This window comes from Bos indicus x Bos taurus, chromosome 1 (genome assembly GCF_003369695.1).
Source record: "Bos indicus x Bos taurus breed Angus x Brahman F1 hybrid chromosome 1, Bos_hybrid_MaternalHap_v2.0, whole genome shotgun sequence".
Lineage (NCBI taxonomy): Eukaryota > Metazoa > Chordata > Mammalia > Artiodactyla > Bovidae > Bos > Bos indicus x Bos taurus.
Window position 1 is genome coordinate 70,677,243 of NC_040076.1, and position 13,567 is coordinate 70,690,809.

The 13,567-nt window shown below is 35.4% G+C and overlaps 1 protein-coding gene across 1 annotated transcript in view; it reads right to left on the reverse strand.

The window, feature by feature from the left end:
• The window catches only part of UBXN7 (UBX domain protein 7), a 60,074-nt gene that overhangs the window by 8,507 nt on the left and 38,000 nt on the right, over positions 1–13,567 (reverse strand). Inside the window, exons 6-10 of the mRNA XM_027537271.1 lie at positions 7,966–8,112; positions 6,458–6,548; positions 5,683–5,810; positions 1,304–1,697; positions 1,108–1,187 (exon numbers count right to left, since the gene is read on the reverse strand). Coding sequence (XP_027393072.1) covers positions 1,108–1,187; positions 1,304–1,697; positions 5,683–5,810; positions 6,458–6,548; positions 7,966–8,112 — 840 coding nt within the window. The remainder of the gene's footprint in view (positions 1–1,107; positions 1,188–1,303; positions 1,698–5,682; positions 5,811–6,457; positions 6,549–7,965; positions 8,113–13,567) is intronic.

Here is a 13,567-nt window from a genome sequence, read left to right on the forward strand (position 1 = left end):
AGCCAGCAAATGACATTGAAATGTTCAGGGTTATTACTGTCTCACCAATAAACAAACCTAATTTCTGTTTATAAAATTATTATCCTCATTTTTAAACACTTCTTTAGTTTTCCTTCCTTCTGTTTATCAGGGAAGATACAATTTTCATCCTATCTTGTCAGTTGTGCACTGAATCCTTTCTTGCCTTCTCAGAAGCCATGCCACCACCACAAACCACTTTTTTACATGTATCTTCAACATCTTTTCTACAGATGCTTCCTATCAGACTTAAACATGCTTAGTCTCTCCTTCAATCATCTTTTCCCCTCGGATTGCTGCTCACTCCTCACTCTAGATTCAAAACCAATCTTCTCAAAAAAGTGGTTTATACTTCTATTCATTGTTTCATCTCCCATTCCTTTCCACTTACTAGACTAGGAGACTTTCTAGGTATTAACACCAGAGGCTAGAGCCTGCCTGCATTCGTCATAGTCTTTAAGAGTCTAATTATTTTCAGCCACAGCAATGGCCAGGTATAAACACTTGACCCAAGGAGGATTCATTCATAGGCTAATCTAAACAAGTCAGATTCATTCTCTTTTCCAGGAGTTGAAAAACACAAAAGAAAGGCTTATCAGCTATGGACTCTAGAGGAAAAGCTCTCAAAGCTCTCTATTACGGATTACGTACAAGCTGTTTTCCAAACAGTCATCAGAATACAGAGAGAAGAATGGTATGAAGCAGAGAATCACAAGGGGGACACTCAACAGGCCCCACAAGAGAAACACATAGAAAACAGTCATGTTTCTTAACTACTTTGCAATTCCAGCTACTAGGAAATCCAGGAGGCCCCACTATAGTCTTTAACTAAACCTCACTCCTTTTCCAGGCAATAATTTCAGTTGGGTTTCTACTGCAAGCAGCTATGGAACAGAGAAGCCTTGACTAGAACAGACTATGCAAGTTGCCCAAGATAAGGTGGGAAGGAAATAAAGCAGTGAGAATTAAAGATTCACCACAGTGAAGTTTCCAGTTAGAGGTCATACCTAACTAACACCCATATCAAAGAATCATCAAGCTAATTACACCAATTAGTTTTTCTGCTTCAAGCAAACTAAATATACTTACTAGTAGTTTAGCTTGCTCTGGAAGAGTGATTTGTTCCCTTTTTCCATCTGGATACCGCAACATCAGCTGTGCTTTTGGTCCTAAAGAAAAGGTTAAAAAAATATATATAGCTATATGACAGAACACTAATTTAAACAAGTAATTCTCTTCAGTAATATTAAAATTTTAAGTAAAGGAAGTTTAAAATGTGACCCACCATTTACATCAATGCCCTCCACTATTCCATCTGATTTTTCAGGTGACATCTCCAATATTTCTGAATCCATGACTGGCAATCCTTGGTGGTTTGTGGCTGTTCCAGGCTCAGTTCTGGCAGGGGGCTCAGTCATTGATCTTCTGTTCTCCTCTTTTCTATGCCCCAAATCTTTGTGGGGAGACTTTCTAGACTTGGCAAGATTCTCTATCTCCTCCTCTTCATCAGAGCCACAAACAGATATGAACTCCTCACTGCCAGAAAAAAGTTCAGATTCAGATTCTTCATCTGAGCGACTATCCTGTTTTGTCTGTGTGGAATCAAAATGTGTCTCTTGTAAGGAGGCTCTGATGGCAGCTTCTAGCTGACTGTCTTCACTTGCATCTATAAGGCTCTCCTGCAAGATGCAGTCATACAACATGGGTAGAAAGAAAAAGAAAACAGTTAAACCAAAAAATAATCAAGTCAAATAGGGCATGGGAAATCAAACAGTCAGCTTGCCATTATTATTGTCTGCTGGATGTATCTCTTCTTCTAAATTTTAAGCTATTTGAGGGCAACAACTTTGTCTTAAACAGTCAAGTTGGAATGGCATTTTAAACACAAAAATAAAAACTGTCACACTATCTGGCACTATGATTACAAGCACAGGACTTGGCAGGATGCGGGGTGGGGGAAATCAAAAACAATTTATTCCTTGCCCAGAACAAGACATGAATTAAGGTTTTAAATATAAAAGTCAAAACATTAGTCTTTAACATGACTAAGCACAAAGAAAGATGTCTATCTTGCTCACTAACCAGCACAGCTTTGGCACACAGAAGGCTATCAGTAAATAAATAACTGAGTAATGATCATTTTACAAAAAAATCTAACAGATCTTTAACATTCAAAACAAAACAAAACACTGTATAAAAAATATGAAAAAATAAGTACATTTTTTCAAACTTAATTTCAATGAAGGTTCTCATTGTGACCACGAAAAGCAACTTCCAATAGTTCTCCCCATGGAAAAGTCCTACTGTCACAGATTTCACTAAACTTGTTGAGTCACAAAATAGGCATTACTAGAGTGAATCCAAACTATACAAAAAGACTTTTTATGATAGTCAAAAGCTGAACACTGGATATTTTATGATATAAAGGAACTACAGCTAATTTTTTGCAGGTGTTTTAGGGATACTGTGATTATTTCTAAAAATAAAAAATCTCTTATCTTTTAAAGATACATGCCAAAGAATAAATAAATAAAACAATGAATTCTGAGATTTGCTTCAAAATAATTTGCTTCAAAGGACAGGGTATAGCTGAAACAAGACTCACCACAAGTTGTTAATGACTGAAATTAGTTAATGGACACATAGAGGCTCAATAAACTCCTTCTATTCTAAAATTTTCCACAATAAAAAGTTCAGGTTGTTAACAAAAAACTAAAGGAGCTTCAATTTGGCTTACCCTATCTGCCAATAACATAAAAAAAATTTTTTTTTTTTTTTAAATTTTAAGGCAACTTAAGACTAATTTAGCACCAAAAATATATATATATAAATTGGACTTCCCTGGTGGCTTAGAGGGTAAAGCATCTGCCTGCAATGCAGGAGACCTGGGTTCGATCCCTGGGTCGGGAAGATCCCCTGGAGAAGGAAATGGCAACCCACTCCTGTATTCTTGCCTGGAAAATCCCATGGACAGAGCCAAATTTTAAGGTAACTTAAGGCTAATTGAGCACCAAATATACATGTAAATAAATAAAAAAGGCAAGTAGATGTACCCATGTGACCATCAATGGCTTAAGTGAACTGTAGCTTTATAATAATGATATTACACAGCATGCAGCTTGATTTTAAAGACTCCCACCATAGTAGATACTGCTGGCTTCCTATCCAACATTCATTCTCCTCTGATTCCTTACTTACTAGATCTGACTTCTATTTAACTTTGTACTTGAGGCAGATAATATGGTTTTCTTTTTTAGTGAATTCCATTGGTTGGTTGTCTAACATTAAACCAACCTTGAATTCCTGAGCTAAAACCCATTTGGTCAGGATACACTGCTTTTTTATAAACTGTTGAGTCTGATTTATGAAAATTTTGTCAAGAATTTTTTATCTCTGTTAATGAGGGTTATTGGTTTAATTTCTTTGTCTTTTGTTTTCCTTGTAAAACAAAGCTCAGTTTTTGGTTTTGGTTTTGATAGCAAGTTAATGCTGGCCTCACAATGAACTAGGCAGTATTTCTTCCCCTTTGGTTTCTTGGAAGAGTTTGTGTAGAATTAGCATTATTTCTTCCTTAAAAATTAAAGACATTTACCAGGGAAGCCACCTGGGCACAGTTTTCTTTGTGGGAAGTTTTAAACTACAAATTCAATTTAATTAACAGATATATTAATAGGACTATTCGGGTATCTGTTTTTCCTTTAATGAGCTTTAGTAGGTTATGTCTTTCTAGGAATTTGTCCTTTTTACCTAAAGGGTCAAGTATTTGACATAAAGTTATTCACTGTATTACTTATTATTTCTTCAATAACTGTAATATCTATATGATGGCTCCTCTCCCAATCCTGTAATTGGTAATTTGTGGCTTTTTTCCCCTCACCATCTGACTAGAGGCTTACCAATTTTATTGACTTTCTAAAAAACAAGCTTCTGGTTTCATTTACTTTTTTCTTTTGTTTTCTAAGTTACTGGTTGATCTTTGTTCTTTCCCCTTTTCTTTCTGCGTAGTTTGGGTTTGATTTAATTTTTTTCTGTGTGGGTCCTTTTTCATTTCATTTAAGATGGAAAATTAAGTCATTAATTTGAGGCTTTCTTTTTTAATACAGGCATTTAGTTATTTACTTTCTCTGTAAGTGATGCTTTAGTTCCATTCCACAATTTTTTTTAGCTGTAAGATAAACTGGTAAATAGAATTTTTTAGTGGGGCATGCTTCCTTTTATAGGCACAATTAGGATCTTTGCTTCCTTATTAAAAGGTACCTCAATTCTGTTTGTACAAGCAACTGTGTCCAGCTAAAATAAGCAGAAATCTTCATCTGTGGCTCTTTATCTTTGTAATAAAGATATCACCTCTTTTCTCCTTCTCCATTAGACTGTGATATTGGGAGCACAGCATCTATACCATAACCATGAGGACAAAAGCCAAGACTAAGGATGGAAGTGGGGGGAAAAAAAGAGAAGGAGCCTGGTTCCTTGATGACATCCACAGCAGTCAAGTCCTAGATTGCTTCCCTCTGAACTTATTGAGAAAAGATGTCTTCCTTGTTTAAGCTATTTTATGTTGCAGTTTCTCTTGTACAGAGTTGATCAGAATTTGTTAAGTCAGAGAATTATTTAGTTCCTAAGTGGGGTCTGAGGTACTACTCACCCAAATAAGCCCTATGTAATTATCCAATTTTATGGCCCCACTCTTTTCCCTACCAAGTTCCTTAACTTTTATAAGACATCTGGTGAAATATTAAACCAAATTTATGTTGTAATTCAGCAACTTGAAAGCTCAGGCTCCGGATTTTGACAATTTCAGCCTATGATTGCAAAAGATGAGAAAACCCTCTCAGGGAAATCATAGAAACTTCCTGGATTTTTTAATGTCTTAAAAAAGAATTCTACTTAAGTAAAATTCATGAGTAATGGAGGAGGAAAAATGAATTGTATTCAAACCCTTGGCAAGTACTCACAGCCTCTCCTTAAATGTGCACTTTATTTTCGGTAGTAATTTAAGGAACTGTTTCATTACTGCATGGTACTAGACTACTAAAGTCAGATCCTCTATAATTAATTCCATCCTCACTGCCATCAAACCCAAATAGTTCCCATAATCAATGAGAGATTCCCACAACTTTGAAGGTCTCTTACTTAAAACTAATTTTGCTATCAATTATCAAGTAGGTCGGCCTAGTAATAGCATATTATAGAATTAAATATAGAAATAATCTTTAGGTGAGCCTGAGAGCTAGGGCCTAAAGCTATGTAATCAGAAATAATGCCCAACTACACCATGAGAGATGTTCTAGCAAAAATATCATTTCTGCTGCTGCTTAGACCTGGATTCCAAAAGTCCAAACAGTACTGCCTCTCAAAAAGTGGGTTTCTCTGTTACTGGGCTCACAGGTAACATTCACATTGTCCAGTTCTAAATCCAGGCCTTAGGTCCCATGCCTGACCCTGGCAACAAGTGAGACTGGAAATATGAATCTTGCAGTTTCACTGAGAAGAAAGAACCCTTATGTGGGAAACTATCAAAACGTAAGATGTTTTATAGCCACGTATTTTAACTGTCTGCCACTTACATTATTATCTTTACCATCTTAACCTCAAACATTTTACACAAGGCACTTTTATACAATTATATTTAATTGCCCATCACCACTTCTCAGTCATACTTACTGAACGGGCACATTTTTTGGGGGGACTGCTAGAAAGTCCATCCAATTGCCCATGTTCACCCAGAAATCCTGTTACTTGGTCCAAGAAAGAAGATACATCTAACTGGTGCCACTCTACAAGCTTCTGACCTAAAGATTAAAAACCAGGATATAGAAATATAATAAAAGCAACGTTCTTTCTGAATTCTCACTAAGTATTTCTTTCAGCATACCACAATTAAAATTTACTGGGAACATACACCCACCCATCACCACTTAAGTTACAGTGTCTTCATAACCTAGAAGATACATTAATTATAATGAACCTAAGAAATTCCCAGCCTTCATGATAGAACAACTACGCTATCTGCTGGTATCATTTATTGCTATTTAGGAAGAAGAGATTCAGACAAACCAATACATATACAAAACTCAATCAGTTAATAATGAAACTAGCTCTACCCTCTGCTTCTCTGGTGGGATTACAATGAGTATCGGAATAATCTTAAATAAATGACCTAAGGGGATCCTTAAAAATGGTAAGATAAACTGTTATTCTTTGAAAGAACAGAACTGCAAATTTAAAATACTACCATCTCCCAAAGTTGTTTCCTAACAAACTCCCTAAATACACACATCAGTAGATTTTTAAGTAATTCTGAGGCACATGAACAAGAACCTTTCATATATATTACTACAGACAATCTTGAAACTGGATCCAAGATAAAATTGAAGATTATTTAGGTAATTGAAAGATACACAATAAGTTAAAGGCCGTGAGCTGAAATACACCTTACCTGTCCGTGGATCCAAGATGGAAACATAGGGGAAATCCCCTAGCTTATAAAACTGTATGTATCTCTGACCTTCCTCACTGTCGTGATAGACCTGTTAAGTCATTGATACATATTTAAAAAAAAATCAGCCTCTTAAAAAAGTACCTTGTTATATACCAACAGCTATTAATTCTCCAAAAACACCTTTGGCATGTTAGGCTCTCACTGCCTACAGAGAAAATGAAGGTCACCTAATGTGAACTCTTCACTTCCTGTCTTCAGAGTCACTTCTGACTCTTACATAAATACAGCAATCCATCCTTCCTCCTTGACCCAGTTCTTCCTTTTCAAGTCACCTGTCCCTCTATGTCACTTCTGACTCTCAACTACATACATTTTAATAAATCACAATATGTTAAGATTATCAACTCAAGTGCCCAGCATACTGCTAGGCAAACAGATGCTCAATCAATAGTTGTTGAATAAAAGGTTACTGTTCAGAAAAAAACTTACAGAATTCAGGGGTCTGTAAAGAATGACCTGGCAAATTACTAACATTAACAGCGTATTTTAGAGTGGGGAAAAATTAATTCATAAGTTTTTATTTTTTATAATTTTTTTTTTTTTGCTGCATTGCACAGCATGCAGGATCTTAGTTCCCTGACCAGAGATTGAACCCGTGTCCCCAGTGGAAGTCTCAGAGTCCTAACCACTGGACTATGGGAGTTTTTCCCTATAATTTTCCATAATATAAAAAACTGGAGCAAGATCACCTACTGTTAGCATGGTAATTTATATAAAAAGAAACCAGAGCCAGAAAGACTAAGTGACAAATTTAAGGGCATACAGTTAAAGATTACCAAACTCAGGCTAAAATCAACATATTAAACAAAGGTTTCTCAATTCCTTCAAATCTTCTACATCTGCACTACCAATTATAGTAGCCCCCAGAATATGTGCTACTGAAACATTTGAAATGTGACTAATCCTAACTGCTATACTATAAATGTAAAATACATACCAGATCCTGAAAGCTTAACACTCCCCCCCCCAAAAAACAAACCCCACAACCCAAATGCCTCTATCAATATTTTAACATTAGTTTTATATTACAGATACTGATTTTTAAAATATATTAAAATCAATCACCTGTTTCTTTCGACTTTTAAAAATGTGGCTACAATAAAATTTTAATCATATTACATTTCTGTTAAACAGTATAGCTATACACTCTTTTCAAGATGCTTAAAAAATGATGTTAAAATTCTTCTCAAGTATGTGTACTATATGGTTATATGGCTTGGTTCTTTTTTTTTTTTTTGGCTTGGTTCTGTTTTTCCCTCCTTCTCTTCACTGATGCTCTAATTTTCTTTTGTCTTTACTATCTTAGCCATTATGGGTAGCTCTATGTTTTCATATGTAATAATTTAATTCAGCTATTTTTTTTCAGCTTATAACCTACTTCCTCCTTCTAGAAACCACATACTACCAAAGTAAAATGCTATAAAATGTCTGATTAACTCTCCCACCTGCCAGAAAATGAAATGTTCCCGGATAATATTCTTCACAGCTTCATTGCTCCATACGTCACGGTTGAGGCACTGGCATGCAAAGTCTTGTACATTTTGAATGTTTATCATCAGCCACTTGTTTTGCATCTGGCCACACTCTTTGGCCTATAAGAATAAAGTTACATAACAATTATTAGAAACAGTTCCTACTTGGTAACAGGTGTGTTTCAGAATTCAGAAGTTATCTTCTTTCCATATAAATACTAAGTTTTTCCCCTCAAGTATGACACCTAGAGTTTTCTGTGTATAAACTGCTTATATATACATGTATATAGATATGTGTAATTAGAGAGTCCATTTGCAAGCATTTTTCAAATTTAAATGAATTGTTTTCCTTTTATCCATTGTTATTTATTAGAGTGGCTGGATTTTTATTGCACTGGTAAACATGTAAACCTCTTTACCTGAAAAAGATTCCATAAACAAGGGCACAATTCTATTGTGCTTTCTCTACTAATCCCTATCCAAAAATATACCTCTTCTTTTTAATAACTGTAACCAGTATGTGTGTATTAGTTTGTTATTTTTTCAACATCATTTTACACACATTTCCAAATATCGTATTCATCTCAATTATTAGGCACATGGCATTTTATAGATTCACTCTATAAATCACTAGAAGCTGCTGAGGATTTTTTCTCTCAGGGTTCTTTTCCTAGGCGTGTATTTAAAAACCGAAACTACAGATGAAACGATGTTTCAGAATGATCTCCAAAAGACTCCCCAATTTACAGCACAAGTATCAATTATGAGTGTGTACTTTTTTCCCCCCTTACATTGCCTTATCACAACAATGATCTAAGAAATATTACTGAACTGGAAAAGCATGGCAGAAAAGCAAATGAGCAAAAGCTACCTCAAATCCTCTTATAGAAACAATGAAATGGAAGTCACAGCTTTTAAATCATTTTGTCCTGGAACAATATATTTTTTCCCAAATAAGCGTGACATGGGAAAATCTTAAGAATCAGCTAAAACTCAGATTAATAGTAACTGAAGAACATATATCATTTCGGAGGTATTGGAAAATGTAAGACTATCTTCTGTTTAATAAGCAGGTTTACACAATCTTAAAAAAATGTTATTCTACTTTTCTATACAAATCTTCCAGAGAAAATAATTTTATAATATTTGTTACTGATTCCAAAGGTGAAAATCCAAGTTCTAAAAGGAAGTAGCCTTATAATGAGCCAGAAAGCTACAATTAACTGGTCAAAAGCTTATTTTTAAGTATACAAAATCTAGTAACTCCTTGCTTCTAGGAAGTAACAGTATTCCACTTAATCCCTTGCCTATAGCAAGCATGTGGATTTAAAAAATGGGTGATAAGTGAGTAATTATACTGCTTTAACTGAAGAAAAGTATTTGAGAAAAAAGAAAATACATTTTAGAGGGACAGACTAAATAGTACACATCCCTATAAGGTAAATTTACTACGTCTGCCTTAACTGCAACACTGACCAAAAAACCCCCAAAAAACAAAACAAAACAAAAAACCCATGAAAAATTTTAAAAATGCAGAGTTCAAAAACAATAAGAGCTATCTGCTATTGTTTTTAAAAATTCATCTATTCACAGTCATGCTTTCATTCATTCAGATTCATATTTGAGTATCTACCATGTTTCAGGTACAGCTATAGATGCTGGAGTTATAGCAGTTACCAAACCAAAAAATCCCTTCCTGCACAAAGCTTACAATGGGAGAAGAGTTATACAAGCAAAAGAAACTGAAAGATGTTAGGAAATTACTTTTAATGCAAATCAAAAATCAAAACTACAATGAGGTGTCACCTCACACCAGTCAGAATGGCCATCAATAAATAAATCTACAAAAAACAAATGCCGGAGAGGGTGTATAAAAAAGGGAACCCTCCTACACTGTTGGTAAAGTACGTAAAGAGGATACAGAGGAAAAATTAATCTATTTCAACAAATATATATGCATAAAGTTGAAAAGGAAATATACTAAAATATGCACTGTACTTTCTTATGGAAATGGAAACTATTATTTTTCCTTGTTGCTTTTTTTGGCTGTGCCTCACAGCATATGGGATCTTAGTTCTCCAAGCAGGGATCAAACCCACACCTACACTGGCAGTGCAGTCTTAACCACTGGACCACCAGGGAAGTCCCTCCTTGTTGGTTTTTAATTTTTCTCTAATTTTCGCCTAATTTGAATAAAAACATAAGCTATGTATAAAGTTTATTTAGAAAAACTTTATCTTATGTATTTTGTTACTGAGTCAGTTCTTTACATTTTAATTAAAATATTTTTATTTGCATTTATAGCAAGTACTTTGGAAATTAAAGTACTCTTGGTTTTTCTAAGAGTAGAAGAAACTTATTTCTACTTCTACTTACTTTACATCAGTAAAGTCCAACTGAATGGCAATTTTACAAATAAACATGCATTTGTTATGAAAATAAGAAATATTTTATGGAAATTGTTCTGATTCTTTCTGTACAATATACTCTAGATTATACCACTAGATAATTTATGGAGGGCAGTTGTGTGCCAGATACCCTTCTATGCACCATGGACACAGAACAGTAAATAAAACAAAATCCCTGTATTCATGCTAATGGGGAAAGAAGAAACTTACATGCTAAGAGGGAAAGAGGAAAACAAGAAATATTTCCTTGCCGAGGTCAGATAACTTACCCTAAGTGCCTTGTTCACTCAGCTCCAGCTACACAAATTTCCTTGGCTGTACCAAAAATATGCCTGAACTCTTTCCAACACTAGTATCTTTACACTTAACTGTTTTTCTACTCTTTCCTAAGATCCTTCTATGGTTTACATTCCCTCACTTTGTCCCCAAACAAGAGTCCTCTCTCTCTTTCCCTTACTCTATTTTATACTTTCTCCTAGCAACTACTGTAACCTGAAATTTCTGTGTGTCAAACATTCATAAAACATAAGTATATATACTAAATATGTTATATAGATATTGTTTTTGGTTTTTGTTTAGTCTGTTTCTCCCTCTATAAATTTTTTGATGTCAAAGGACTTAGTATAATTTGTTTACCACTACCTTCCTATGGCAGAAACTGCTTACAGATAACAAATACCCATTTTTCCCTTCACCATAGTAACAGAATCTCCAACTTTCAGCTAAGCATCTGGATACTTATTTCCTAGTATCCTTTGCAACTAGGTGTAGCCACATTGCTAAGTTCTGATTGATGGAATGTGAGAAGTGATGTGTGTGACTTCTAAGTTGTTCCTTTAAATGGAAAAGGTGTACCCTTCTCAGTCACTTCCCTCCTGCATGCTAACTGAAAAGCAAACATGGTGGCTAGCCACCTTGAATCATGCAGACAAGGGCAAGCAAGGCCTAAGGAACAGCAGAACAGGACAGGAAAAGCTGCATTCCTGATAACTTCATAGGGCAGAACCATCCTAAAAGCATGGACCTCTATCTTCTTTAAGCTATTGTTTCTTTCCTGGTCTCTCACATGGAGTTAAATCTTTATTCCAATAAATATAATCGCCATCCCCTAGAACAAGGCCTTACAATAGGAGGCCTTGTTAAATACTGAATGAACTTCACAGGCATGAGCCAGAACCCTTGATTATGGTCTACCTGTAGTTACACTAAGAAACAACAAAGTCTAGTTTCTAAACTTGTAAAACTGTAGCTCAGATCTACATCTAATCCAAACCTATGGGTCCTGCCTGAGCAACCAAAGAAAGTGAAAGTCGATCAGTCGTGTCTGAATCTTTGCGACCTCATTATTCCTTTAATTTTTAACATTCATCTCTCTTAAGTTTCAGCAAATAATTTTGCATATTGCTTCCCTAATTTTTATAAAACTAATGCATATATCATTAATCATAATGAAATGCCTATTTTTTCTGGAAATATTTATATCATTTAAAGAGTTGTAAATGATAAAGTTGAGTATTATCAGTGAAAAAATACAGTTGAAAACAACATAGGTCACAAAATACAAAGAATAAAAGGTGATACAACAAATTGAAACCAATTCCAGATAACAATATTGAAAGATTCACATCTTCCCTTAATGAACAAGCAGCAGACTAACTGCTTTTTATGAGGCCAAAGTGTCCAAATTAAGTCAAGTTCAGAGTTACTTCACTAAGCCCCTGAGCAACACAGAAGCTAATGAAAATAGAAAGCACATCAAAACAAACTCAGATCCTTTTTCTTTCTTACATATTATGTTATTCTCCGTCAATGGTTATTAGAAAGGATAGGCAGTTGCCATGTTAAAGATCACGAGCGAAAGATGAAATCTGAGGAGACATCTAACCTGACATTTTTGAGCTGATAAATTGACATCAGACTCCCTGAACTTTATTTACACAACAAAAAGAAACACATCTGGTCAAACCTCCATTATTTGGATTTTGTACATGCAGCCAAACACTGTCAGGTTTTACAATTCAGAAAATTAAAGAATGCAGAAAGAAGCAGCTTATAATTAAATTTCTTAACCTAAGTATTTCATTTAGACCCTTATGGCAGAAAGTGAAGAGGAACTAAAAAGCCTCTTGATGAAAGTGAAAGTGGAGAGTGAAAAAGTTGGCTTAAAGCTCAACATTCAGAAAACAAAGATCATGGCATCCAGTCCCATCACTTCATGGGAAATAGATGGGGAAACAGTGTCAGACTTTATTTTTCTGGGCTCCAAAATCACTGCAGATGGTGACTGCAGCCATGAAATTAAAAGACACTTACCCCTTGGAAGGAAAGTTATGACCAATCTAGATAGCATATTCAAGAGCAGAGACATTACTTTGCCAACAAAGGTTCGTCTAGTCAAGGCTATGGTTTTTCCTGTGGTCATGTATGGATGTGAGAGTTGGACTGTGAAGAAGGCTGAGCACCGAAGAATTGATGCTTTTGAACTGTGGTGTTGGAGAAGACTCTTGAGAGTCCCTTGGACTGCAAGGAGATCCAACCAGTCCATCCTAAAGGAGATCAGTCCTGGGATTTCTTTGGAAGGACTGATGCTAAAGCTGCAACTCCAGTACTTTGGCCATGTCATGCGAAGAGTTGACTCATTGGAAAAGACCCTGATGCTGGGAGGGATTGGGGGCAGGAGGAGAAGGGGACGACAGAGGATGAGATGGCTGGATGGCATCACTGACTTGATGGACGTGAGTCTGAATGAACTCCGGGAGTTGGTGATGGACAGGGAGGCCTGGCGTGCTGTGATTCATGGGGTTGCAAAGAGTGGGACACAACTGAGCGACTGATCTGATCTGATCTGAAGTGTTATGTTAAAGGGCAAAATGTTTTTAAAAACACAATCATAATTCACTTCCAAATATGTAGCTACTAATGTCATTTTTGTAGTTAAGTGTTTGCCCTACTTTATCCTAACAGACTTACCTGAAATTTAAGTGATACACAGCTATAGAAATGCTCTACTGATTCAACAGAGAATTAACATGCCAGTCAACACACAAAATCAAGCTGTTTGAACACCAACAGAAGAATATTTAAAATCCCAACTAAACTTATTCATTTAACAAATATCATGTTCCTATTAAACGCTAAAGACTGAATTGAAAGGATTACCAAAATAA